Here is a 27,642-nt window from a genome sequence, read left to right on the forward strand (position 1 = left end):
ATGGACAGTAGAGCCTGGCGGGCTACAGTCCATGCGGTGGCAAAGAGTTGGACACGACTGAAGTGACTGAGCACAGCTCATCATTTAATGTACATATATTCCATCCTGTGCTTCCGAGGGGCAAGCAATGTGCTTAAGGGCACACACTGGGGAGCCCGGCGGTCCGAGCTGCGCTGTGCGGCCCCAGGCACGTCACTTCGGGGCTCTGGCCTCAGTTTTCTCATCCTCACAATGGGGTTGTTGGGCGGGAGGATTTCACAGAGCAGAGCGCTCTCAGCAGCGCCCAGTGCTCGGGAAGTAGTCGCCACACCAGCTGGTGGCAGAGCTGTCTTTGGATGGTGGCGGCTATGGGGCTGCTCCCACAGCTGTAGCGGCAGCTGGAAGCTGAGGGTAAGCCTGACTCAAGTAGGGGAGGGCGCCGGGGCGGGGCGGGTCCTGGCCAAGCTCTGGCGGCCCCCGGATCCCTCTGCTCCCCACCCCAGCCCCCGACTCCCCACCTGCAAGCCCCACGGAGCTGTGCCCCTCCACGCGCGCACCTCCCGGGTGGAACCCGCGAGCGCAGGGCCCCCCACATCGCAGCGGCCGAGGACAGAGGCCCCGCCCCGCCGGCCCCGCCGGCCCCGCCCTCCCGAGCCGGAGCTGCGGCCGCTGGCGCGGGCGCTGTTCCTGAGGACGGACTGACGGACGGGGCGGGCTCCCAGAGCCCCGCGCGCAGCCGGCCAGGGCCCCGCGACCAGGGCCGGGCCGCTGCCGCTCCAGCGAGGTAGGAGCCGGGGGCCGGGGGCCGGCTGTCCCCTCGCGGGCCCCCAGAGGCCGAGCCCCCCGAGCCGGGGCCGCCGCGGGGCACCCCCCATTACCGCGGGGCCGGGCGGGGGCCGGACTGTCGCCGAGTGCGCGCGCCTCAGCCCCGCGCGCTGAAGGAAGGGGCGCGGTGCGGGGAGCGTGCGCGCGCGTGTGTCTGTCTCGCGGGTGGCGGGGGAGGTGACGACGCCCCCACTGTGCGGGCGCGGCTGGACTGCCCGCTCCAAAGCCGAGCGCGCACGCCCACGGCCAACTTGAATAGCGCCGCGAGCAGCGATCGGGTGGTGCGGGGGGAAGCCCCCCACCACCTGTCGAGCTGGGCTGTAGGTCCGCGCCGGCCGGGTGGTCCCACCGCGAGTCCGCCTGCTCCGGACGCCCCGGCGGGGCCTCGGGGACGGTGGGGGTGGCGAGGATGCTCCGTCCAGCGGGACAGGAGGACGTGTCGGGCCAGAGGCCGCGGAGCAGAGATGGACGCGCGGCGAGACGCGGGTGCGGGGCCGGGGGCCGTGCGGGCAGTGCAGTGAGAGATGGCAGCCCCCAGAAACACAGCGACACGTCTCCCCGACCGTCCAAGCCCCTCCCCGTTCCAAAGACTTAGCCTGTCTCTCTGCCCTCACCCTAATTTGGCAGCTGGTGAAGATTCAGTGTGCTAAAAAATTTTTAATGAAGTCAGATAGCTTCTTCCTAGGATTGAAGAGAGAATCCCCTGGGACCTGGCTGGGCCAGGGGAGAGAGCAGGGAGTGGGAAGGGGGCCTGGGGGTTCACATTCTGAGCCCCGCAGTGCTGACCCGGGTGCCTGCTTGCAGTGCTGGGGCCACTGGCTCTCACCTGCTCCCCTCCCCGGGGCTGGTCACATCAGTGTCCCTTTTTATGGTTGAGACTCAATCGGGAAGGGGCAGGGATCCACCACTTACTGACAAGGGCAGGACCCAGCAGAGGGGCCCCACATGGGGGCCTGGCTTAGTTTGACAGAAGCCACACCGCAGCTGTCCCCATGCCAGCCCTTGCCCCATGCTGTCCCGGGGAGAGCAGGGCCCCCACTGCCGCCGGTGCCCACTCAGGCCCACTCCCGCAGCCCCATGTGCCCAGGGTTTGATGCATTAACAGCCCAGATTGCACCGGGGTGGGCACAGGGGTCCTTGGCTCAGACCTGGTGTCCTGGCCCCAGGACATCCCAGGACCACAGGCGTCGCGGTTGGCTGCGCGCTTTGCTGACCCACGGCCAGCACTCCCTCCCGGAGCCCCCCGCCTGCCTGAGACACGCGAGCTCAGCCTCACTTCTCCACGGATCTGGCAGCTGGAGGCAGCTGGGGACGTGTCCCAGGGCCAGGTCCCCAGGGTGCTTAGAAACAGGGCAAAAATTATAGCGGCCACCAAGACAGCCCCACCCCAGACTTCAGGCTCCCTCTCACGTGGGGGTGGGGTGGAGCAGGGCGCCCTGGGCACCGTGTCGCTTTGTGGCCTTGGGCATCTGGTGGGCTGCACTCCTCACCGGCCCAGCTGGGAGCCGGCTTTGAGACCTTGGCCATTCTCGGCCAGCGAGGTGGGGTTCCGTGGCTTGCAGTTGGGGAGGGGAGTGCAGGGGGAGGTTGCCTCAACAGTTCACACTTGACCTGAGGAGGCAGGCCGTAGGTCATGGTGGGAAACACGGGCTCCAGCCTCAGCTCCCTCATCTGGAATGGGGCCGGGGTGTGACGTGAAGCAAGGACACAGGTGTCGTGTTGGCTCATGGGGGACGACCAAGGCCGGTCGACTCTGCTTCCTCCAGGCCCCACCTGACTCTTGGATCCTGGACTCGAGAGGTGGGGACCCCTCGTGCCGTCCTCAGAGCTGGGGACAAGGGTGTGAGTTACTGTATCAGAGACGCTCACAGATTGGGCTCAGGTTCCCAGGAAGCAGGTGGGACATAGGAACCCAGTTTTTACCCAGCCCCACCTCGGGGAGCTGACCCTTCTGCTCAGGCTTCCAGCCAGCTGCCCTGGCCTGCCCCGCACAGCCTCCTGGCTCATTTCTGGGTGGTCAGTGAGCACACACCGGCTCCTCAGTCTGTCCTGGGTTTGGGGTCAGCCTTCCTCCCTGGCAGAATCAGGACCAGCTACTTGTGACCTCAGGGACACCAGGAAAACCCACCAGACAGCATCCTGCTCCCCTCAGCCTAGCTGTCTGCTGCCTAATATTGCACCATTAGAGACTCATTCCTTTGCCTATGTGTGGCTTTGTACCCAGTTAAGTCAGCTACTAAACTTAGGCATAGGTGACTTGTTTAAAGGCTTTCAGGACCTGAGGGGAGATGGAGAGGGGAGGAAAGAGACGTGCTGTGCTGGCCGGCCTCTGAGTTCCGCGGAGAAAGGCCCGGCTGTGAGCTCCCAGGAGAAGGAAGGGTTTGGGGAGTCGGTGCGGGGGATGTCAGGCAGGGAAATTTGTGACCCTCAGTGAGAATTCTCAGCGGGAATGTGGGGCAGGCGGTCTGCTGAACGAGGAACGAGCAGATAGAAGCTTCCAGTCCCGTGGTGGGGGGGCGGAGGCGGGGCCAGTGCCCTGCCCATCCCCACCCCACGACTGCGCAGCCGCGTGGGGTGTGACGGGCTCCGGGTGTGGGAGGTGATCTTAGCTCTGACGGAGCCGGCTCGCCGCGCTGGCCGTTTAAACTGCCGCGTTATTTGTCAGGTCAGCAGATGCTGGGCTGTGCTGGCGGGGGTGAGCGGGACGCTCCATGCGTCCCCACAGCCCCCGGCGGCCTTCCCTGGGAAAGAGCAGGAGCGTCGTGATTCATGCAGACCCCTGAGTCTGGGGGCTGCAGGGTTGGCTGGGGTCACCTTACAGCTCGTGGAGGTGGCCCCTGGCCCAGCCAGGCACGCGGTCCTGGGTCTTCCAACACGAGGGCCAGTGTTGGGGGGACATGGGGGTGAGAACTGACCGTCCCTGTTGAGGGGGGCCCCCAGCAGGCCCGCTGCAGGAGGGGCAGGCCGATATCACTTGGGCTCCTGGGGCCTGAGCCGTGGACCGGGCTTGCCTGCCGATGGTGCAACGGTGACCATCTGCCGCTCGTCCGGGTGCTGCTGAGGGCAGGGCTCAGTCCGGGGCTCAGAGGTCGTGTGTCCTCGGGATGACCTGTTGCCATGAAGCCCCAAAGCACAGCCATCCTTAAAGATTGTTCTCAACCGTGTGTGCGTGCTGAATTTATCCAGTCATGTCAGACTCTGCGGTCCCATGGACGGTAGCCCACCAGGCTCCTCCGTCCATGGGGTTTCCCAGGCAAGATACTGGAGTGGGTTGCCGCTTCCTCCTCCTCCAGGGGATCTTCCTGACCCAGGGATGGAACCCTCCTCTCTCGTCTCCTACTCTGACAGGCCGGTTCTTTTCCACGAGCGCCCCCTGGAAGCCGGTTCTCAAGCATGGCTGTTCTTAAGGAATAATGGTGGTGGTGACAGTGACCACAGGAGCTCTCCGTTCTCTGTCCGTCATTGAGCACCTACTGTGTACAGGCTGCTCCTGTGAGTAGTGGGCACACAGGGGAGGCACTGCTGGCCTCTGGGGCAGATTATCCTTTGGGGGAGGGGTCCCGTGCTCAGCGGGTGGTCAGAAGCAGCCCTGGCCTCTCCCAGTGGGGATACACCCCTCCTGCTTTGTGACACCCAAACGTGTCCCCCCGGAGGCAGGCCCGAGGTCCCCTGGAGGCCAGCGTTGCCCACTGGCAACCCCAGTGGGCCCTGACTGTGAAGAAAAGACTTTTATCCCGTTCCCTTAGAAGCAAGCTTTCTTTAGAGGGAGACACGCCATATGTGCTAAAGAAAGAACAAGCCAGCAGGCCGCGTGCTGGAGAGGCGGGCTGGCAGGGTGGGGGTGCTGGTGGGGCGGGTGGGGGGCTGGAGAGGAGGGCGGGCGGGGTGGGGGTGCTGGTTGGGGTAGGGGGGTACCATTTCCCAGAGGGGCTCAGAGGAGGCCCCTGGTGACAGGCCCTGGGCGAGGCGGGAAGGAGGAGTCCAGGAGCAGGAGGAGGGGGCGTGGGACGGGAGCAGTGAGGCAGGCTCCCCCGAGGGCCCCAGGCTTGGTCTCTGAGAGTTCGGCGCCCCCCCCGCCCCCCGCCTGAGTGGACGCCAGCCCGGCCTCTGCCCTCAGGTGAGCGATGTCTCCTCGCCTCCTTCCAAAGCCCAGAAGGTGAAGCGGGTGCGGAGAACCCCTAGGACGTGCACTCAAGCGTCCACACTCTGCTGTCTCAGACTGAAACGTGGCCTTGGCAGCCGCACAGAAATGGGTCCAAGCCCCAGCTCAGCCTCGGGCCGGCCCGGAGCCCCCGGGGCCTGGGCTCTGCGGGTGGGGGTGTTGTCCTTCGTCCCCTGCGCCCCTAGGAAGACGGGGTTGGGGGGGCAGGAGGGGCAGGCTGCACCCTCCGGTCTTGCCGCGCCACAGGCTCCTGGTCCAGATTCGAGCATCTGTTTGCTGGGCGGCAGCCCTGCCATCTGGAGAAGTCAGAGCAAGGTCTCCAGAGGTCGAGGGAAATCAAGCCTCCCTCTCTCCCCCTTCCCGAGAGCTGGAGAGGGGGCCCCCTTTCTGCATCACAGACCCCCAGGCCAGGCTCTGGGCTCCTCCTTGCAGCAAACGGGCTGGAAGCTCCACGGGCCCCAAGACTCTGCGTTAGAGAATCTCAGTTAACCACTTTGCAAGTGACTCACGGCAGAAATACGTTCCTATTAATGCCTGGAAAAGTGGGTTTAAAACTTACCCGAGAGTTAAGACTCACCGGTCCGCACAGGACGCAGAGGACCTCCCTGGGAGCACCGCGCCCACCCCTCACCCCCGCCCCCACCGCGTGCGGGGGTGTCTCCCCCGGGGCTGGAATGCCGGATGGGAGACCCTGTGGGGGACATCTCTGGACCATCGTGCTCAGGGCTGTCGAGGGTGTGAGGCCCTCTCAGGAGGCGTGTGCCCCATGCGGAGGGCTGCGTCCTGGGGCTCCAGGGTCCCCACTGCCTGTGGTTTCCAGGGATGACCTTGCTGGGAAGGCAGGCCCCAGATCTCCTTGCTGGATTCTTTAATCTGCCTGTCATCTATCGTCTGTCTGTCTAAACCTATCATCTGGCATCTATCGATCTATATCTATCGATCGATCGATCATCTATCTATACATCTATCTGTCATCTGTGTCTCATCTATCTGTCATCTGTCATCTATCCGTCGTCTATCTGCTGTCTGTGTATCACCTATCACCGCTCAGTCATCTGTCACCTACCATCCATTAATCTATCATTTATGTCTCATCTATCTACATCTATCATCCATCTCTCTACCTGCACCTGGTCTAAGCTCTGGCACGAGGGACCATCACCGTGTCAGGCTGGCGGACAGACTCTCTAGTCGGGGCGTGAAGGCTTGGTGGCTCTGTGACGTGGGCTCTTGGCTCCCTGACCAGGAACCACACCCCCATCCCCGGCATTGCCAGGCAGACTCTTGGCCGCTGGACCACCAGGGAAGCCCTATCACTACTGCAATCCTTATTCACTGGAAGAAGATGCCCAGTGGGTGGATGGCACTTTCTGTGCCTGCCCGGCTGCCTGAGGCAGGAGGGCCGTGGGGAGCAGCCCTCGAGTCCTCGGGGTGGGGCGGGGGCCACAGCAGGAGCGCCCTGGCCTGGGGGTGGCACTGGAGCCCAGAGCTGAGCCCTGGCCTCTCACTGTGGGCCCAGGCAGGTTCCCACTCCTCTCCAGGCCCCCCTCCTCCCTAAAGCTGGGGCAGGAGGGAGGGTTCCGTTTCCCCACATGTTCCGGGACCCCTGCGGTGCTTCAGGGGAGATCCCAGCCCCCGCCTCGTGGAGCCCCGAGGGCCCCTGGGTCTGGAGCTCAGGTCTGAGCAGAAGGAGTTGTGGAGGGAGGAGAGAGCGGAGGCCAGGAGAGGGTGCGCCTCCCCCTGAGCCTGGGGGCACCCAGGTTCTCTCCACCCCCCACCCCACTCCAGATGGGCTTAGCCAGCAGTCTGAAGCGGGCATCCTTAAAATGTGAAAATGATGGGGGGGTAGGTAGTGGGCCTCCCAGGAAGCTCAGTGGTAAAGAATCCGCCTGCAATCCAGGAGACATGAGTTCCCTGGGTCGGGAAGATCCCCTGGAGAAGGAAATGGCAACCCACTCCAGTATTCCTGCCTGGAGCGTCCCATGGACAGAGGAGCCTGGCGGGCTGCAGTCCATGAGGTCACAAAGAGTCAGACATGACTGAAGTGACTGAGCATGCACAGGGGAGGCAGGTGTGCGTGTGGCCTTTAGGAGTTTACACTTGGCCTCCAGCGCTCACTGCTCAGAAACCTTGACCAAATGACCTGTTCTCTTAGATTTCCTCGTTGGTAAAATGATGTGATAATAACAGCGTTGCTGGCAGGGTTTGGGGGGGTGAGTGGGTTTTTTTTTTTTTTTAATTTTTTTGTTTGCAAACACATTTGACAGCTGAGAGGCCTGGGGGTTGGAGAGGCTGTGCCTTCGCTCATGGTCACCCAGTTAATGAGCAGCAGATGGAGATCTGAACCCAGATTTCTCGGGGCAAAGCCTGGGAACTCCTCCTGCTCGGAGCAGCTCAGGCAGAAGCAGCAGTGGAGTAGGGGAACCACGGCCTGTTCTGGGGTTCAGGATGTCTGGTTTCACCAGGACCCAGATGGGGACTGCGGAGGAGGTAGGCTGTGGCTGTCACAGCCTCCACCCTCAGGGCCTGCGAGCGTGTCACTGCAGACCATGGGCCCCGGGCGCCCCAAGCAGCTGGCTTGACCTTAAAAAGAGCGTGTCAGCTGCACGAGACTGTGGGGCCCACCCCAGGGCCATGGGCAGGGGCCCACGTGTCAGTCGCCTGGGGGCGACTGAGGCTGGATATTTCCAAAGGACAGTGGCACCACCTCTGTGGGTCTGGTTCAGACCTGCTGCTGGTTAAACTATTAGTTAAGTACCCCCGGCAGTCTTGGAGGCTTCCCTGGTGGCTCAGACGGTAAAGAATCCGCCTGCAATGCAGGAGACTTGGGTTTGATCCCTGCGTCAGGAAGATCCCCTGGAGAAGGGAGTGGCAACCCACTCAGTATTCTTGCCTGGAGAGACAGAGGACAGAGGAGCCTGGCGGGCTACAGTCCACAGGGTCACAAAGAGTTGAACACGACTGAGAGACTGGCACGCTTCCAGCAGCTGTGGGCAGTGGGCTTTATCATCCCCATTTCACAGATGAGGACACGGAGGCCCGGAGGTGTGAAGTAGCTCCCCTGAAACCACAAGGCTGACAGGTGGCCCAGCAAGGGCAGAACCCTGGTCCCCGTGGCGCTCAAGGGGGTGCCAGGCCCCTGGTGTCAGCACCTGGGCAGGAGCGGCAGTGAGCAGCGGGGGAGGAGGCTTGGGGGGGACACGTGGTTCAAGAGCTACGTTTTGGAAGGCGGGCCACTGCGGTCTTCACACCCCCCGTTGTTTGTTGTTTTAATTTCTCGCTGTCGAAGTAGCTCCTGTTTCTGGAGGGACATCTGGGAAGTGAGAGCCAGGGTTCGTTATCCAGAAGCAGCCTCTGAGCTGCGGGAGCAGCCCTCGTGTGGCTCAGGGAAGCCGCCACCGCTGGGCATCGTCACCCAGATGGGGAGGGGTCCCCGCGTCCCCAGAGCCCACGCCTGGGTTCCCAGCCCTCAGGGAGGGGCGGCAGGCCCTCCCGCCCTGAAGCCTGGCTTCCGTGAGCCCTTCTTGGAAGGGACGCCCTGCAGGCCCGAGGCCACCAGCTCAGGGCAGAGGGCGTGGGGCAGCTCTCACCCAGACAGGACCTGGCAGCTGGCCTAGCCTGAGCAGGGCCAGAGGTGGAGCCGCTCCTGGCAGGGCTTCCAGCAAAGCCGCAGCAGCCGTCCCTGCGTGCTTGTGTCTGCAGCTCACCGGGGCCAGCTGGGCAGGGGGGCAGATCTGGGCCTGGGGAGAGAGCTGGGCTCTGGAGGGGCACCCCCACTTGGGTCCTGAAAGGATGGGCCAGGCCCCTCGGGAGCGCACGTCCCTGGGTACTTCTCCCGTTAAGAGCAGGCAGCCCCCGTGATGGTAACACACGTAATCAGAACTGACGCCGACGGGGCTGCACCTCGTGGTGAGCCCATTTTGCAGACCAGATGGCGGGCTCGGCCGCTCAGGGCTGCTCAGGGCTGAATCCCCAGGCTCCTCACCACCTCGTCCCCAGAGTGGGCCGTGGGGGTGGGAGCCTGACCGCGGTGTGACCTCGTCATCTTCCTTCTTTGAGCCTCAGGTTCCTTAATTCTAACACGAAGGGGCAAGTTGTTTCCCCATCGGGTGGTGCACTGATAAAATTAAGAGGCAGATGACGGTGGTGTAGACGCCGACTCGCAGCACACACAGCTCCAGACACGGTGTGAGTGCTGCTGTGAACGTTCTCTGAGGCGTGTCCCTCGAGGTGGAATTGCTGGGTCTTCTGGGGATTCCAAGCTTCCCAAGTGGCTCCGTGGTAAAGAACCCGCATGCCCATGCAGGAGACGTAAGAGACTCAGGATTGACCCCTGGGTCGGGAAGATCCCCTGAGAAGGCCCTGGCAATCGGCTCTAGTATTTCTGCCCAGAGAATCCCGTGGATGGAGGAGCCCGGTGGGCTACTGTCCTGGGGTCGCACCGCACAGGACACGACGTTTAACTTACTGAGGCATCACCACACAGCTTTCCACAGCGGCTGCACCGTGCCCCACTCCCACCAACAACGTGCGAGGGGTCCAATTTCCCTGCGTTTCCGTCAAAGTTTATTTTCCCCAAAACCCTTTGAATGATGGTACCTGTATTTCATGGCCACACAGGGGCTCAGACCGTGAGGCGATTTGTCCAGGGCCTCCAGCTGCATGGTCACAGAGCCAGACCCTGCACTCCTGACTGCCCACCTCCCCCCCTGCTCACGGGAAGCCAGGCTCCCTGGAGCCTGCCTGCATTCCTGGGTCCTGACTTAGCACCCACACCCACTGCTCAGCACGGCTTGTCCTCCGAACAAGAGCCCGCTGAGTGGTGCCGGTAGGCGTGGGCAGAGTGCTGGCTGCTGAAGGTGCACCTCCCCAGGGGTGATGGAGGCAGGCAGAGAGCCCTGCTCACCGCTGGGAAGCAGGTGACATCTGGTGTGAGTCTCACTTGGTCTCAAAATAGGTGGCTGCTCCCTGAGGTGCGAACCTCGCTCACCTCTTTGTCCCAGAGGCCCTAGGCGCCCGGGCCAGCCTCACTCACTCTGCAGAAGGAGCCTGGCCGGTCTGCGGGGCTGGTGGATGCCACGTCCAGCACCAGTGCCAGCACCAGCTGCCTCCTTCCGGGGCCCAGGGCATGTCTGTGACGGACCTCGAGATGGCTGGGTGGGAAGTGGTCACGCAGCCCCCACCTCTTTACTGGAGGAGATGTCTCCTGGAGAAGGCGGGCAGAATTGCTTTGTGTGTGGAAACGTCTTTGTTTTTTTTACGCTTCTGCATCGGGACCACCTAACCCTGCTCCCCACCCACACTGAACTCCCCCTGCACCCTGGACCAGGCCTTGCAGTGCCTGTGTGTGTGTGCGTGCTCAGTCGTGCCCGACTCTGGGACCCCACGGACTGTAACCCGCCAGCCTCCTCTGTCAGGGGATTTCCCAGCATGAGTGCTGGAGCGGGCTGCCATTTCCTCTCCAGGGGGTCTTCCTGACCCAGGGGTCGCATTCTAGTCCCCCCTCCTCGCAGGCGGGCTCTTTGCCGCAGTGCCGCGGGGAGGCCAGTGCCTGTGGCTGTGATCTTGGCCTTCTCCTAGACCCACCCCGGCAGCCTGGCCCCCAGGACACGACTGCGGTCTGGGTGGTCGCGTGGTCTCAGAGCCGGGCGCAGAGGCCACCCCCACCTCAGTCTGTGCCACCTCAGCTCTGTTACGCGTCCCCTCCGAGCCGAACGTTAGGGCCGCCCGGAGTCCTTGTGGGACCGAGTCAGACCGTCGTGTCGAGAAGCGCCTGGAACGTGCAGCTTCAGCCGAAATGCACAGGGAAGCTAATGTCCAGAGAGGTGAAGCGGCCAGCCCGGGGTCACGCAGCTGCGATGGAGCTGGGGTCTGAACCCCGAACAGATGTGAGTGAAGAACGCTTGGCTTTTGGGACCAAGCCAGGCTCTGAACCTGCAGGGGAAAGATCCTTCCACACCTGCTTCCTTTGCTCTGGGGCATTCACTGCCCCCAAGGACATAAAGAAGAGGGCCCCCAGCTAGTGGCCCTGGACTCAGTCCACTGAGGCTGGGGGCTGGCCCGGCACCCACCTCTGAGCCCCAGCGGGGGCACCATCTCAGGCACAGGGAACCCCGCTCTGCCTCCTACACCCTCAGTCACCGCCCTGAAGGCTTCCCATGGATGTTGCTCCAGACCTCGAGGCACCCCCGTGCCCCCACAACCCCCCTCGGAAACTTCCAGAAGCTTGGGTGGAGAGCGGCTGCCATGTGCCAGGAGCTGTTGTGGCCCCACCCACCCTGCTATATTTCATTATTGTAGCATCTGTACCGAGAGGGTCAACTCAGACCCAGCTGAGAAGGTGGAAGGCCTGGGGGGTCAGCGGAGAGTCTAGGTGGCACAGCATTGGCAAAACAGCTGCTGCCAAGCCCGGTGGGCACCGGAGAGCCAAGCCCAGAGCTTGTCTTCACAGGCAGCTCAAGGCCGGGCCAGGTGTGGCTGGGCCCTCTGCATGGACCCCCTGTTCTCCACAGGCACTGTGACTGTCCCCTCGGACCAGCTCCGCAAATTCAGACTAAAGTGTTACTGGCTGATGATGCCGTTTGCACCACTTGGATTTCAGCTCATTTGAGCCCAAGGTTGGCACCTTTGTGTCTGCAGGAGCAATGGGTCTGGGGGTCCCTGTTTGTGTTTTTCCGATCCTCTTCCCTCATCTGCGCAGCCAGCTGGTGACCTGCGTTCAGACCCCATTGAGCAGGCCCCGTGCTCAGTGGAGAGGAGCCAGGACATGCGTGTCAGACGCAGGGGCACGTGGGCCTTTACTGAGGACCCGTTTCAACCCAAGGGCAGCAGGCGACGGCTGGCCATTAAGGGAGCTCCCCTGGGTTCACCCAGCATCATGATCAGTTAGTATCGAACCGCAGCCGCGTTTCCTGCCGACTCTGTGGACGCAGACAAAGCTCGGGAGGTGCATACAGCACAGAGACGTCACTCCCGGTATTGATCTCGGCCCCCGCTCCCCGGACTGAGCCGCGCGCCTCCCCGCTGACAAACGTGCCGCTGTGGGAAGGCTGAGGACCGCTCGGCGTCTGAGGGCCCCCGGGGCCGACGCACTGGGCGGGCAGGGCTCAGGGGGATGAAGTCAGCCCGGGGAGGGGACAGCGGGAAGCAGCCGTAGGCCCCCTGCCTCGGCCATGCCTGCCCCTGGGCGGGGCCCACCCAACCTGGACCCATCACGGTGCCCCCGACGGAGTTCTGGGAATCACACTGGGGGGCTCTGTGCTGGCGTCTGCCTGGAAAAGAGTCCTGCCTCATGGGGAGAAGGGTGGACACGGAGGACTGCACCCCAGAGGATGCACGGTCAGGTCCTGCCCGCCTCCCTGGGCAGGGCCGTCTGGCAGCAGCCTGTTTGCTCACCACAGAGTGGATCACACCTTCCGGAACAGCGTCTTCCTGGGCTCAACGGAGAGAGCCTGTGAGGTCCCAAACCTACACGACGGTGAGACCCCTTCAGTGCGGGGGACGGGAGGGCGTCGCCGCCGCCGATCAGGCAGTCAGCACACAGGCCTGCGCCCTGCGCCTTTCCCTGCCTGCCTGATGACTCCCCCGCGGTTCCCAGGCTCCCGCGCGTGTAACCATTGTGGGACTTGATTCAGATCACTGGAAGGTCTAGCAATTACATGATTAAGAAAGGCGATGAGGGAGAGGAACTGCAGCCCCTTCGTCCTCCAAAGGGCAGTTCTCAGGACAGCTCCCCGCCAGCTGGGCCAGGAGCTGAGTTCCAAGTCCCGCGTCAGCTAGGAGAGGCAGAGAGCAAGGTGATGGGTGGCCGGCCCCCAGCCCCACAAGCCACTCAGCCCCGAGAGCAAGGTGCTGGCGGTCTGCACGCTGCCCCAGCCCTGACCTCCCCTGGCATGTGCCGCCAGCTTCACCCTGCCCTGGGTCTACCCCGGCAGCCACGACCCCCTCCCTGGTCTTCAGCCTTGGACTAAAGCCCACCCCCCGCCCGCAGCTGATGGCCTGCAGAGCTCCATATGACTTGAGCGTCTGCACACAGAGGTCAGTTGTCCATTAAGCTATGGAACCGAACACTCCACTTAGCCGTGTATATGGGGCACAGTTAAATAATGAAAACAAAAATAGAACATTGCAGAAGCCTGGGGCAGGCTGATCACGCCCCAGGAAGGAGCAGGGACCGCCACCTGGGGGCGGGACAAGAGGGTTGTGGGGGGTCACTGCCAGCCACTCTTTGTCAGAAAGCAGCTCCGGTTTAAAATGTTTTTTCTCTCTATATAGGTCATCTTTTGTTAATTTTTAAGTGAAAGTTTATACACACACATACACATACACACATCCCAACTGGAAAAATAATTTGTGCTTGTTACAGCACACTGGGAAATTCAGAAAAGTTGAAAGAGTCTTCCTTCCTCCCCCTGACTTCATAATGCTGAGCAGCGGTGTTAGAGCTCTTTGGAAGCCCCCAACGCCCCTCCCAGGAGAGAGGGGGGTGAAAAGCAGGCACAAAATTAGAGACTCCCCTTTTTGTCAACAGTGAGCTCAGCTAACACATCCAGTGAGCAGCACTTAGGAAGACTTTTAAATATACAGTTGATTCAGAAAAAGAAGTCTTCAAGGAACTCACACTCAGAGTCTTGAACATGTAAACCTCCTCCCAGGGGGACTGCGGACATTGGACCCAGATACGGTCTTCCCTGGTGGCTCAGACCGTAAAGAATCTCCCTGCAGCACAGGAGACATGAGTCCAATCCCTGGGTCAGGAAGATCCCCTGGACGCATGGCAGCCCACTCCAGTGTTCTTGTCTGGAGAATCCCATGGACAGAGGAGCCTGGCAGGCTACAGTCCATGGGGTCGCAAAGAGTCGGACATGACTGAGCAATTAACACTTTCACAGGCAGTATATTATGATCACCATTTATATTATATTATGGTCACTGTTTCGTGTCTTTACTGGATGAAGCTGAGAAAGCTTTCACAGAAGCTATGAAGTTTCAGATTCTTCTTTCTACCCTCTTAATGGGCAGTGTGGCTCTGGGCAGGAATGGGGGCCTAAATCTGCCCATAACTGGTCATCTGTCCAGGTGTGTCCACTTCTTAGGGCGCAGCGGGCATCACCATGGTCAGCCTGCAGGGGGCAGGTCAGCCACCGCCCCCCCACCTGGTGGGGATTGTCCCTCAGCACCCAGAAGACCACTAATACAAAAACGAAAAACACGATGCCTTTTATTCCACAGAACCAGCGAACAGGAACAGTGAAGTAGAAAGAAAGACCCGTCCATCATCCTGCAGACAAAGCAACCATGACGACTATTTTTGTATTCACGAAGTCACGTAACAGATTTTTTCTTTTTTACAAAGCAGCAAACTACTGGCGTTCTGTATCCCACTTTTCTGTTTTTCATTTGACATTTCCCGTAACGACTATGTGACGGTAGATTGAGTTGATAAACCATAGCTCATATAACCCTTCCCTTTCGGAAAAGCGTCTAGGCGGTTTTAGCACTTTGCTATCACAGACACCTCTGTGTGTTTTTGTCCTTACATTTTTATCCGTTTCCTTAGTGGCAATTCCCAGAAGTAGCCTTGCTGGGATGGAGAGAAATGAAATGCTTAACACTCAGTGGTGTTTGCTAAGTTGCTTTCCAAAAGGGTAAACCGCGCACCCCCTCACCAGCAGAGCATGAGAAACACCAGTTCAGATGTGAGATTGTGCTTTTCTAATTAAAGTTTCCTCTTTGGGTAAGTTGAAATTCATTTGCAGTTGTGAGAAATCATGGGATTTCTTACAGAGACAGCCCACGTGCCCTGTGCCCATTTCCCCCAACGGTGTGAACCGAGTTCAGTCATTCGGTCACGTCCAACTCTTTGTGACCCCGTAGACTGTAGCCCGTCAGGCTTCGCTGTCCATGGGGTTTCCCAGGCAAGAATACTGGGGTGGGGTGCCATTTCCTCCTGCAGGGGATCTTCCAGCCCAGGGATCGAGCCCTCGTCTCCTGCATCACCTACTGCATTGCAGGTGGCTTCTTGACTGCTGAGCCCAACCCCAGAGGTGCCACGCCACGCGGGGACAGGGGCGCCACGCCACGCGGGGATCGAGCAGCCAGGGCACCGACAGGAAGGCAGTCAGTCCAGGACATTCTGCACCACAAGGTTGCTGCCTGTTGCTCTCTTATGACCAAACTGACCTCTCCACTCCAGGCCCAACACCCACTAATCTATTCTCCATTTCTTTATTTTTGTCATTTCAAGAATGTTATATACTTGGAATCATGAAGAGAAGTTTAAGGAAAATTATTATCAAAAAACAGATGTAACAAAGTTAGAAGAATTATAGTGAATACATTTTGAATTAAGTAGTCTGTAGATTAGCACTGTCCAATAGAAATATTATGTGCACCACAGAATGTAATTTAAAATTCTCTAAAGCCACACTAAAAAGTATAAAGACATAGGTAAAATTCATATATTTGTAGGCCCGTATACCATTTCGCCGTATAACCCATGTTTTTATAAGTCATTAGTGGGGCGCTTTACCTTCTTTCTCACGCAAAGTCTTAGGACTTTGCAGTGTGTATTTGTACGAACAGCTCATCTCCGCTTGGATCAGGCACACACATTTCACGGGCTCGGGAGCCACGTGCGGCTGCCGTACTGGATGGCTCGGTGCGGGTCCAAAGTGAAGGAGGTCCAACCGTGAGTGTGGATTCTGTGCATCTCCAGGGCCAGAGGGTCCCTGAGTCAGCGAGTGGCTCTCAACCTTGGTTACACATTAGAATCACCCAGGATTCTTGGAAAATACGGATGCCTCACCCCCTCCCACTTCCTCACCCCTACAGAGGGTTGGCACTCGTTGGTCTTGGAAGTGAACTGGCATTACTGGGATTTGTTTTGAATTCCCAGGTGGCGCTGATGAGCAGCAGGGAGAGGCCCGCTGGCATGAAGTGTCCTCTGGCACCCCCGTGTCCTCTGGGGTCCTGAGGGGCCCTGGGGACACACGCAGGTTCCTGCCTGCCCTGACCTCTTGGAGGGCAGGCACCTGCCTCTCCGGAGGGCTCTGTGCTTCTGGCCCTGCAAAGCCCACCCTCATCTCTGCCTTGTCCAGTTTTCCAGTGCGATGCCCATGACCTCCCGCCCCCAGGGCTCCGGGCTTGGGTCAGTGCCTATGTGGCCAGTCCTATGTCCTTCCTGGTCAAGAAAAGATGATGCGCGTTTGCCGAGAGCCCGTGACCTCCTGCGTCCTGGAGCCCTCGCAGCCCCGCTGGGGAGAAGCCTCCTTCTGGCATCACGGAGGGGGCTCTGGACCAGGTGGGGGCAGTACCAACACCCAGGGTGATGGGACGAGGCTGCCGGGCTGAGGGTCAGCTCCTTTCCCAGGCTCTTCTGTGCCCCGTGGCCCTGGGCCTGTGAGGTGGGGTCCTGGCGGGGAACACACAGAACATCATCCCCACCTTGTCACCAGCCTCTCTTGGGGGGCCCAGGGGATGGTGAGACCCCTCCTTCTTGGCACTGATCCTCTCCACAGGCCCTCGGTTCCATCGTCCAGTCTGGAAATCTTGTCTCTTTAAAAACGCAGTCAGCACCCTGACCCCCTGTCTTGAGAGTCGTGAGGCGTCTGCTGGAGCCCAGACGTGTGGGGGTCCATGCCGGAACCTCTGCGGACCATGGGCCGCCTCAGGGACCCCCTCCCGGGACGGGTGCTAGGGTCCAGGCCGCGGGGGCCTCCCCAGCAGTCTCACCTCAAGTTACCGGGTGGAGGGGAGGCAGGAAGCCTCGCGCTGAGACAGGCCCCTCAGAGAAGCACATGCTTCTCTCTCCTTGCCCGGCTCTCAGGACGCTGCCCTCGAGGGCCGGCTCTTCCATCCGCACTAACGCGGGGGGCGGGGCTGGAGGGCTGGGCCCCGGGGTTCCTCCTGGACCCGCAGCGACCCGCGCCTGGGACTGAAGGGGGCCCGGACAGGCGCGTGGGAGGAGGGAGGGGCGCAGGGGGAGGAGGGAGGGGACGCTTGGACCGTCAGCACCCGAGTCAGTCGTGGCAGAAGGTGTGGGAGGCAGGGAGGCCGCGCTGGGGGGAGGTGTTACGGGAGCGCGTCGCGGCGCCCCAACCCGGCCGGGCCACGTGGCTGCGCCGCGAGGTCCCCTCTGCAGGGCTGCTCGGTGAGCGGCGAGCCTGCTCAGGGTCCCGAGCTGGCCGCGAGGTGCCGTCCAGGCAGTTTCTCCAAAGCCAGGCTGCTTTCCTTCCCACGCTCCACACCCCTCTCCTTCCATCCTCCTTCCAGAAGGGAGACTCGGCAGAAAAAGCAGTATCTCTGTGAACGCCGGTTCTAAGCAGGGAGGGGCTGAGTGTGACCAGGACTAACGGGCATGTCCAGTGGGACTCTCAGCTGACTCCTCCCCTCTCCCTCCTCCTCCTCCCCTCCCTCCTCCTTCTCCCCCTCCTCCTCCAAGACCACCATCCCACAGGAAAATACCGGGTTCGTCCGTCCACCTGAGTGAGGCAAAGGCCAGGGAGAGAAGGCCTGAAATCCTCAGCCCTCTTGTCTTAGGCAAGAGGCTGATGACGTTGAGGGAAAACGGGCCACATTTCCACTGACAGTCAGGAGTCTGCTTCTGTCGGGACCGAGTGTCCGGTGGTGAGCTCGGTGCTCCGGGAACCTCCACCTCCCTCTGCAGCTCTGAGAACCAGCCGAGACAGCAAGGAGGACGGGCCAGACTGCAGGCTCGCACCCCGGCTTCCCCACTTGCTGGCTGGGTGAACACGAGCAGAGGGCCAACCCACACCCCCTCAGCTCTCACGTGGGGACGGTGGCCGTGGCTGGGATGAGCGCCCACCAGGCTGAGTCCCTGTTTGCACCTGCTGACCTGTGTGGCTCCCAGAATCCTCATGAGCTTGTGAAGAAGTGAGTAGCGTTAAACATCCTCATATTAATAATAACAGTGCCTGCTGCGAGGGTTGCTGTGAATGGCGTGTGAACCACTGTGAACAGTGCCTGGCACAGAGTCCTGGTCCGGTAGACCTCGGCCTGTGGGAGCCCAGGCGGCAGAGCATCCGTCAGCGCGGGGGCCGAGAGCGGAGACCCCGGGTCAGCGCTCTCTGCAGCCTTCCTCAGCCTGGGTCAGATGGACGGCCAGTGTCACCAAAACCAGATCAAGGAGGCACGTTTCCCCTGTCCACACGTGTTAAGACACAGGGAGCAAAACTGTCTTTCATTTCTCGCTGGCTTTTACCGCACCTGCTAGCTGAGTGAGGGGGTGGAGGCCCCCGGGGCGGGCTTCTAACTGCTGACAATTAAGAACTAGTGTGCTGAGTCCCGCAGGCTGCAGCCCCCTGCCCACTCTGTAAGGAGGATCCCAAAGGAGGACGTAGGCGCCCCCCCGCCTTTTCTAAGGGACTTTGGTTTGCACAAGTGCTGCGAGATAAGCGTCTCCTTCTCTTTGGGTGGAAGGCATTGCTGGGGCCTGTCGTGCGGGACTGATAAGCGTCTGCTTCTCTTTGGGTGGGAGGCGTTGGTGGGGCCTGTCGTGGGGGACTGTCCCAAGGGCGGGCTGGCGCGTGCCGCCTGCTCCTGAGGCCCCTGGCGTGCCAGGCGGCCGGGGGTGACTTGGGGCGGAGGGGAGGGTGTGCCTCTGGTTTGTGGCTGCTGCCAGCGCTGGGAACGTGGAGCCCTGGCTTGATCCCTGTTCCGGGAAGATTCCCGGCCACGGGGCACCTGCACCGCCTTGGACCCAGGAGGCACACAGCATGCCTGCCGGTGCAGCATCCCGGGCCTGCCAGGCTCTGGAGAGGAGCTGCGAGGAGCCCCAGCTCCCAGTGGAGGCTCAGAGAATTTGTGGTCCTTCTTTAACCCCCGTAGAATGAGGGGGTCAGCACCGTGGAAACCAGGTCACAGGAGCCCTCTGGCCACCGGTGTGTCCTGTGGGAGCTGGCCAGGCTGGTGCCGAGTCCTGGACCAGCGAACAGGAGCAGCTGCTGCCGGTGGCTTAAAGCCCCGCTGAGAACCGAGGTCCCCAGACCTTCATCAGGCAAAAGTCCTGGGCTTTCTCTCTGGGCTGTTGGCTGCGGAGATCAGGCGTCTACACTGGCCTGGTCTTCCAAGTTCCTCCTCCTTCTCTCAATTAAACCCGTCCATCCTCCCCAGCTGTCCTCTAACCAAGGCTCACCTGTCTCCCAGCGCCTAAGCACTTCATCCCACGTCGTTTTATTATCGGCCTGGGCAGGAAAATGTGCCATTAGTGATTTCATCTCCACAAGACATTTCTCCCTAATCGCTAGTCATGAATGATAATTAGCAACTATTAATTCCTGATAATTAAGCTAATACTTCCAGGTAATGGCAGCTGGGTAATCATCTTAAAAAACTCAAAGCTGCTGTGCTTTCTAGGCTCCACGCTCCAAAGGATGACACTGCATCTCAGCTTCTCTCGCCCGGGAGTTCAAGGGCTCTTGCCTTTTCTTTACGTGGGCAGTGACTGGAGAATTGATGAGTCTGGCCTTTATTTAGCTTTCTTCTCTGGATGTAGAAATAATACATGTTCTTTTAGAAAAGTAGAGAGGAAATCAAATACACACAACCTATTACCTGGAAACATCCATTATCAACATTTTGGTTTTTTTCTTCCCAGTCTATGACTTTTACAGTTGAGTTCACATTAAACACATGCTTTCACATCCAGCTTTTTCCTGCAGTTTTACAACATGAGCATCTTTCCTGGTGAGGCACGTGTGTGTGCTCAGTCGTGGCTGACTCTTTGCGACCCCGTAGACTGTAGCCCGCCAGGCTCCTCTGTCCATGGGATTCTCCAGACAAGAGTACTGGGGTGGGTTGCCATTTCCTCCTCCAGGGAATCTTCCTGACCAGGGACCCTGCCTTGCAGACAGATTCTTTACCACTGAACCACCGGCAGAGGTCACTCACCTATAGAATGGGGGTGGTCATCTGGTTGTGAAGATTAAAATTAAGTGCTTGGCAGACCACCGAGCAGTGATGAACATTCAGCATACTTCAGCTTGGGTTGCTGTCCTTTCCTCCCTGTCCTGGGAGGGGGCCAGGCCTCAGGAAGCCTAATCTCCCCACAGCCCACGGCTGCTCAGGACCCGACTGAGCATGGCGCCAGGGCTCCCACGGCTCCTTCAAGGTTCTCTGCAGCTCATGGTATTCCCACCTGTTGCTCTCTCCTTCGCTTACTGCACTCACCATCCTCAGGGTTCTAATTCCGGTCCCTGTGGCAGATAATGGGATTTTGTGAGCCTCAAATGTAAGTGAAAATAGTTCGTAAACGGCTGTCAGAGTTCTCAGGACCATAACCCATGTGGGGACATCCAGCTGGTCCAGGTAGCCATTCCCCAAGGGGCCCTATCTGCACCCCACACCTCCGCCTCGGACCCGAGGCTCCGCTGGGCGGAACACGGCCCACCCTCCTGTCCTGGCTGTTCCGCTGTCTTCTTGTGTTTCTCCAGCTTGCAGTCGACAGAGACTGATTGCTTTGCTTCTGGGCAGTCAGCACGGGGCCCATGCACAGGGGGCGCCTCACGGGCCGGCCGGCCCTTCCACCTCCCACCCACTGCGTGGAGAGTGGCCTGGAGTGTGTTTCGGCAGCCGGTGCAGGCGGCTCTGGCTGGGATTAAGGCCTGTGCTGACCTGCCCGGGGCTACGCCCCTTTGCCTCCAGGTGTCCGCACGGGCCCATTGTACCGGTCAGCCCCCCCTTGCCCCAACCCCAGGTCAGCTGATGGAGTGGGGCTCCTGCCCCTCTTTCTGGTGAAGGGCGCCCGTTTCCTCCTCTTCCCTTCCCCTCCTACAGCAAGCCCAGACCCCGCAGAGGAAGGGAGCCCCCACACCTGATGTTGCTTCCGACTGCGACCCTCCCAGCAGAGTTCAGGCCTCCTCCCCACCCCGCCCCACCCCTGGGGCAGAACTCGCCAAGCTGCAGGCTCCTTGCTTTGGGGTTGGAAGCACTGTCTTCTAGGTGGACACCTGTCAAGGGCGTGGGCGGGTCCTGCTCATCCCCGCCTCTCGTGTCGGGCACACTGGGCCGCTTGAACGGACGGATGGGTGAGCGGCAGCATCAGCCAGGGGCTCGAGAGGACATGGGCCCCTCACAGAGGTCAGGCAGGCAGGCCCTGCATTCCCCCTGGGAGAGAAGGCGGCCCCTCTGTCCGGGGTGGCCTGCCGGCCCTGGTTCACCCTCTGCCCCGCGGGGGCTCTGCTTCCCTCCCAGGCCGTGCCTGCTCTCGCCGCTGTCTCGCTCTCCTGCCCCCAGAGCCCACGCCCGCTGGGCTGACCGGGAGGATGGGCGCCTGTGGGAGGAAAGCCCTGACCCTGCTGAGCAGCGTCTTCGCCGTGTGCAGCCTGGGCCTGCTGGGCATCGCCGTCAGCACGGACTACTGGCTGTACCTGGAGGAGGGCGTGGTCCTGGCCCAGAACCAGAGCACCGAGACCAGGATGTCGCTGCACTCGGGCCTGTGGCGGGTCTGCTTCCTGGCAGGTAAGTGTGCCCTGACCGCAGCCAGCACTGCCCCAGAGAGGAGCAGCTCCCCGACCCCAAACCCCCCGGGAAGCAGCGTCCCTGCAGGAAGGAGGCATTCCCGCGGACATGCTCCCCTTGGCAGCCAGCCCTGCCCATCAGTGTCCATCAGGCAGGTCCTCTCCCCTCCGAGACCCGGGTCTTCCCACCTGAGAATGCACATGGCCCCGGGGAACTCCTAGCACATTCTCTGTCTGTCCACGGAATGGCAGGGACAAAACCCAGGTGCAGTGTCTCCAACTCGGCGAGAGGGAGCAGGTTTCCATCCGGCCTGTCTGGGCCTCCTGCCCGCTTGCTGGGTTCTCTGCCCCCACCCAGAGCTGCTACTCCAAGTACTCTGCTCTTATCCCTTCATCATGACCCGGAGCCAGGCTTCACAAGAGCATCTTTTGTTCAAGGCTGCCTGGAAACACCACAGCGGGTCCACGCAGCCTTTCCTAGAGGCTCTGTAACCCAGGCGCCCGTGGGCACAGGGCACACTCGGTCCTCCCAGCCTCATGGCAGGGCTCTGCTGGGGGGCACCCACTCGTGCTCAGCAGGGATGACACCTGGAGGCCTGGCCAAGTCTGCCTCGTGAATGACATCCAGCGCCGGCCCCACCTCCCACCTCCTGCACTGTGCGGCCTCCATCTCTGCTTAAATCTGAAGCAGCGTTAGGTCACCCGGATCCGGCCACCAAGGTGGCGACACGGGTTCTGCTCCTCGGCTCCCACACTGGGGCGCCTGAGCCAGCCATGTGCCACCCTCGGTGGCTCCTGCCCCCAAGCCACCAGACATCTGACGCAGCCTCAAGCTGCAGTGCTGATCGCTTTTCATGCAGCTTTGGTGCTTCTCTGGGGAAAATGTGACATCAGGATGAGTGTCCACCTCTGTCCACCGTGGGCCACCAGCCAGGGACAGGCCCCCAAGGGCTTAGATCCAGCTCAGGTGTAAATACACAGGGGGTCAAAGATTCTAGAAGCGCTTGCCCATGCCACTTGAACGTGCCAGCTGCAAACCCAAGCTCAGGAGGACCCAAAGGACGTGAGGAGCATCTGGCAGGGACACCGTCGCCCCACTGATCCCCAGGGCTGGTTCAGGTGACCGGGCTGGTCAAGCGGGCGTCCCCTTCCCCCCGCATCCCGTGCTCCCTGCGCACCCCTCCGGGAGCTGTGCACTCAGCCGAGGAGGACAACCAATGGGGAGGACTGGTCTTTGGTCAAGGGTGCACGAGTAGCTATGCTTGCCTGCTAGAGCCTCCAGACAAGCTCGCCGAAGGCCCCGAGCAAAAGCGGCTCTTGTCCTGCAGGTGAGGAGCAGGGGCGTTGCTTCACCATCGAGTACGTGATGCCCGCGAGCGCCCAGCTGACCTCGGAGTCCACGGTCAGCGTACTAAGTAGGTGTCTCTGACCTTCCACCCCGGGCCATGGGCTGCATGGGGCAGAGTGGGGCAGGGGGAAGAGGCAGCTTGTTTCTTGAGAGCCAGCGCCCCGGGACTCAGCTGGCCGTGCCAACCAGAGTCGCCGAGCTTGCGCTGCAGAGTGTTTGTCGGGGGGTCAGGTTGCTGGCACTGCCAGCTGCTGTGACCCGACCAAGGAGAGGGCGTCCACACCCAGTGTCCTCCTCCGCGTGGGCGGCCCCAGCAAACCGCGGACCAGGCAGCTTAGAAACAGCAGAAAGGCGATCCTCTCAGCTCTGGAGATTAGAAGGCCAAGACCAAGGCGCCAGGGCCTCTCCTGGAGGTCCAGTGGTTAAGACTCCACGCTTCCAATGCAAAGGGCACAGGTGTGATTGTGGAACTAAGACCCCACATGTTGCATGGTGCAGCCAAAAAGTTAAAGTTAAAAGATAATTTTTCAAAGGATCGAGGTGCCGGCCTGGTCAGCTCCTGGTGAGGACCCTCTCCCCAGCGCGTAGCCCAGGCCGTCCTGCTGTGTCTTCTCGTGGTGGCTCAGCTGAGGGGCTCGCCTGTCTCTCTTACGGGCACTGACCCTCTTCATGAGGGCCCCACCCCAATGATGTGAGTCCTTCCGAGGCCAGCCCCAGATACCATCCCTTGGGTGTTAGGTGTAACATGTGAGTTTTGTGGGGCTTCCCTAGTGGTTCAGACAGTAAAGAATCTGCCTGCAGTGCGGGAGACCCAGCTTTGACCCCTGGGTCAGGAAAGATCCCCTGGAGAAGGAAATGGCAACCCACTCCAATATTCTTGCTGGGAAATCCCATGGATGGAGGAACCTGGCAGGCTACAGTCCAGGGAGTCACAGTCGGACACGACTGAGTGACTTCACTTTCTTTCCTTCATAGCTCAGTTGGTAAAGAATCCGCCTGCAATGCAGGAGACCTGGGTTTGATGCTGGGGTTGGGAAGATCTTCTGGAGAAAGCAAAGGCTACCCATTCCAGTATTCTGGCCTGGAGAATTCCATGGACTGTGTAATCCATGGGGTCGCAAAGAGTCGGACACAACTGAGCGACTTTCACTTTGTGGGGCACAGACATTCACGCCATTAGCCCCAGGGGACTGAACCAAGCTCTCCCCACCCCCGTCCCCCAGCAAGACTGATGCACTGACGCCATGGCCTTGGCCTCACCAGAGCCGGCTTGGACCCCAGATGAAGCTGCAGTGCAGTTCTGACGCTAATCGCCGGGTTAGCACAGACCCCGCAGGTGAAGGGCCGAGGGACGAAAGCCCACCGAGGAGGAGGTGGAGGCCGGCCACTCACGCAGGGCGGGGGCTGGGGGACCAGCTGGGGGACGCTGGCAGGCTGCTCAGATTGGGGGGCGGGGTGATCGCAGAATGAGCCCCTGGAGGCTGACAGCACCCTTCCGTCCCCTCGGTCAGAAATGATTCGCTCGGCCACCCCGTTCCCCCTGGTCAGCCTCTTCTTCATGTTCATCGGCTTCATCCTGAGCAACATCGGACACGTCCGTCCCCACAGGACCATCCTGGCCTTTGTCTCAGGCATCTTCTTTATCCTCTCGGGTGAGTGGTGCTGTTTCCGCTCGGGCACACTGGACTCCTGACACTTGGTTCCTGACCGCTGTGCCCCGGGAAGCCCTGGTCCCACAGGTGGGTCAGCCGCGAGGGACCCGCGCGTCACTGGCCCAGGCAGAATTGAGTCTGAGCTGGAAGAGAGTCTGAGGACCCCAGACCGGACCCTCCCCGCTGGAGGAGGGTGACCTGGTAGCTGCCGGGACCCAGCTGGGATGAGAACCCAGGGTCCTCATTCCACACCATCACTGCAGCTTCTTCTGGAGGAGGAAATGGCAACCCACTCCAGTACTCTTGCCTGGAGAATCCCATGGGCAGAGGAGCCTGGCAGGCTACAGTTCATGGAGTTGCAAGAGTCGGAGACGACTTAGCACTGTATTTCTTGGGCTTCCCTGATAGCTCAGTTGGTAAAGAATCCACCTGCAGTACAGAAGACCCCAGTTCAGTTCCTGAGTTGGGAATGCACAGAAGAGAAAGAACACCCCTTCCTGGAGAAGGGACAGGCCCCCCACTCCAGTATTCTTGGGCTTCCCTTGTGGCTCAGCCAGTAAAGAGTCCACCTTCAATGTGGGAGACCTGGGTTTGATCCCTGGGTGGGGAAGACCCCTTTGAGAAGCGAAAGGCTACCCACTCCAGTCTTCTGGCCTGGAGAATTCCATGGACTGTGCAGTCCACGGGGCTGCAAAGAGTGGGGACACAGCTGAGCGACTTTCACTTACACCACCGCTTCTTAGCTGCGGTGGTCTCGAGTGTTCCTATTCTTGGAGGGCTGTGTCCTGTGCTCCTACGTGAAAGAAACACAGTCTGCCTTTGGGATAATGGCCTCTTTACCTCCCAGCCTTCAGCTGTCCTCCAGAGACCCCGCCCCTCCCCTGGGCTACCCGGGCCCCCTCAGCGTGGACCTGTCCGCTTGCCATCATTCAGTCGTTCATGTGCTCGCTCATCCATTCCCGGCATCATCAGGCCACGTCCTGGGGCTGGATCCCACCGCCCGCCCCCCCCCGCCCCCAAACAGACAGGCAGCGTAACGGGGGATGTGGACAAGCGGGCAGGAAACAGGGACCCTGCCTGAGAAGGGCTGGGCCTCACAGACCCAGGCGTACCTTCTGCTTTTCTATGAACTCCACAAGACTCAAGGCCCTACAGCAGCCTCAGGGCACCTGAGGTTTCATGGGCAGCAGCAGGCCAGAGATCTCAGGCTGACCCAGGCCACATGAAGTGTTTAAGGACAGCAGTAGACGCTGCTTACTCACCCCACCTTACGCCTTAGGGTTGACTTGGGCCTGATCCAGCGTGAGTGAAGTGGTGAGAAAGACCTGAATCACACTTGTATTCCTTTAACCTTCAAGGTGCCCAGCTTAACCATGTGAATGGAATTAAACCCAAACAGCTGAAAACAGAGTAATCAATTGTGTCCTCATCTGATTACAGCCATGGACTGACCAGGCTGATGCTGTCTGTCCTTTGCTCCATGAGGGGAGGGGTTGGGCCTCTGACGTTCCGCTGGCCAGTCTTCACCACCCCTGCCTCTCCAGGGCTTCAGGACACACCCACGGGCCACACCCAGGGGCGGGTGGGCTGCAGAGACCACCTATCCGGGGACTGGAGGCCCTGCCACCTCTGGCGGGGAGCACACGTTACCCCTGAGTACAGCAGAAACCACCTGAGGTCACCGTAGGGTGACCTGGGGGGATTCAGGACACTAGTCATTGTCCCGGCCAATGACTCAGAGGAGGGGCGGGGTGGGGCTCCTGGGAGGTCCTGGCAGATCAGGAGCCCCACCTGCACGCCGGCCTCCGTCTGGAGGGTGACGGTCCAGGCAGAGTCTTGGGGGGTGGACTCCAGCTCCCCTTGAACCCCAGAGTGAGCTCATGGTCACCCAGGCGCCGCCTTTTCCCGGAGCCCGGAGGTGAGGCGGGTGCCCCGGGCAGCTCCGGGCCTCCTGCCTGAGCCCCCGCCCCGCAGGCCTCTCCCTCGTGGTGGGCCTGGTGCTCTACATCTCCAGCATCAACGACGAGATGCTCAACAGGACCAGGGACACGGAGACCTACTTCAGCTACAAGTATGGCTGGTCCTTCGCCTTCGCAGCCATCTCCTTCCTGTTAACGGAGGTAAAGCCTTCCCGGGGGCTGGATGGGGGTGGGGCTGCCGGTAGGGGGAGGAGGAGGAGACCCGCCGGGCTCCGCCCTTCATCCCGCCCCCCCTTCCCCTCCTCCTCCCCTCCCCCATGCCCCCCGCACCCTGCGTCCATCCCCCCCTCCCCTTCCCCCGTCCCCTCTCCTCCCCTCCCCTCACCTCCCCTCTGGCCGCTACCCAGGCCCCCAGCACCAGCGCCCTCCGCCTCCTCCCACAGAGCGCCGGGGTGATGTCCGTGTACCTGTTCATGAAGAGGTATACCGCCGAGGACCTGTACCGGCCTCACCCCGGCTTCTACCGCCCGCGTCTGAGCAACTGCTCAGATTACTCGGGCCAGTTCCTGCACCCGGACGCCTGGGCCCGGGGCCGCAGTCCCTCCGACCTCTCCAGCGACGCCTCCCTGCAGATGAACAGCAGCTACCCGGCGCTGCTCAAGTGCCCAGACTACGACCAGATGTCCACCTCCCCGTGCTGAGCCGCGGCCTCCCCTGGACCGCGGCCCGGACAGCCTGCCCTGCCCTCGCTGGCCCGTGAGCCCCGGCACCCCCACACCCAGCTGCTGTCGCCCGACCCGTCCCCTCCCCACTCCCCCTACTAGAGGGCTGACTGCTCCGGAGGGGGCGGAGTAGCCAATCACTCCGGCCCCTGCTCCCAGGGGAGAGGTGGGCACCGCTGGATCTTCACCCACCCCACCTCACGTCTCGGCCAAGACCAAGGCCAGTGCTGGGATGCCAGGTTCTTTCCAGAGGTCCAGCTGGTCTCGTGAGCCTGCCGCCTGGCCTGGCCCTCCCTTGTGATCCGGGCTGTGGGTCAAGAGGTGACCAGTCCAGAGGTCTGGCTGGTTCAGAGCTGTCCAGCCGAGTCCTTGCAAAGTCCTTTATCCCTGGTGGTCACCTGCATTCCACTAGGACACACCTGTCTGCTCACTCCAGCTCCTGGCACCCCACAGCCTGGGGGCTCTTTCCTCTTCTCCCACCAGAACTCAGCTGCCCCAAATGCTCCCAGAGGGGTTAAGGTGGTCTGGACCACTTGGATGAGGTCACAAAGAGACAC

General features: G+C 61.0%; 2 protein-coding genes and 1 long non-coding RNA gene across 4 annotated transcripts; 1 reads left to right on the top strand and 2 right to left on the bottom strand.

Annotated features, from left to right (window-relative positions):
• The first annotated feature begins 695 nt into the window (after nt 1-695).
• Nucleotides 696-27,642, top strand: CACNG5 (calcium voltage-gated channel auxiliary subunit gamma 5). Of its 2 annotated transcripts, XM_061393063.1 has the most exons (7): nt 705-763; nt 4,153-4,296; nt 21,179-21,445; nt 22,773-22,859; nt 24,304-24,444; nt 26,419-26,564; nt 26,807-27,642. In XM_061393063.1, exons 2-7 carry the CDS (start codon nt 4,218-4,220, stop codon nt 27,062-27,064), a joined length of 978 nt encoding a protein of 325 aa, XP_061249047.1. In that variant the 5' UTR covers nt 705-763; nt 4,153-4,217; the 3' UTR covers nt 27,065-27,642. The 2 variants fall into 2 exon arrangements, with proteins under 2 accessions (XP_061249048.1, XP_061249047.1); XM_061393064.1 differs by lacking the exon at nt 4,153-4,296 and having other exon boundaries at nt 696-763.
• Nucleotides 14,045-19,094, bottom strand: LOC133232990 (uncharacterized). Its single transcript, XM_061393062.1, has 3 exons — nt 17,432-19,094; nt 16,700-17,284; nt 14,045-16,379 (listed from the first exon to the last, which is right to left on the bottom strand). Exons 1-2 carry the CDS (start codon nt 17,844-17,846, stop codon nt 16,701-16,703), a joined length of 999 nt encoding a protein of 332 aa, XP_061249046.1. The 5' UTR covers nt 17,847-19,094; the 3' UTR covers nt 14,045-16,379; nt 16,700.
• Nucleotides 23,299-25,429, bottom strand: LOC133232992 (uncharacterized). Its single transcript, XR_009731557.1, has 2 exons — nt 25,173-25,429; nt 23,299-24,873 (listed from the first exon to the last, which is right to left on the bottom strand). It is a non-coding gene; the product is annotated as an uncharacterized LOC133232992 (long non-coding RNA).

Source organism: Bos javanicus, chromosome 19 (genome assembly GCF_032452875.1).
Source record: "Bos javanicus breed banteng chromosome 19, ARS-OSU_banteng_1.0, whole genome shotgun sequence".
Classification (NCBI taxonomy): domain Eukaryota; kingdom Metazoa; phylum Chordata; class Mammalia; order Artiodactyla; family Bovidae; genus Bos; species Bos javanicus.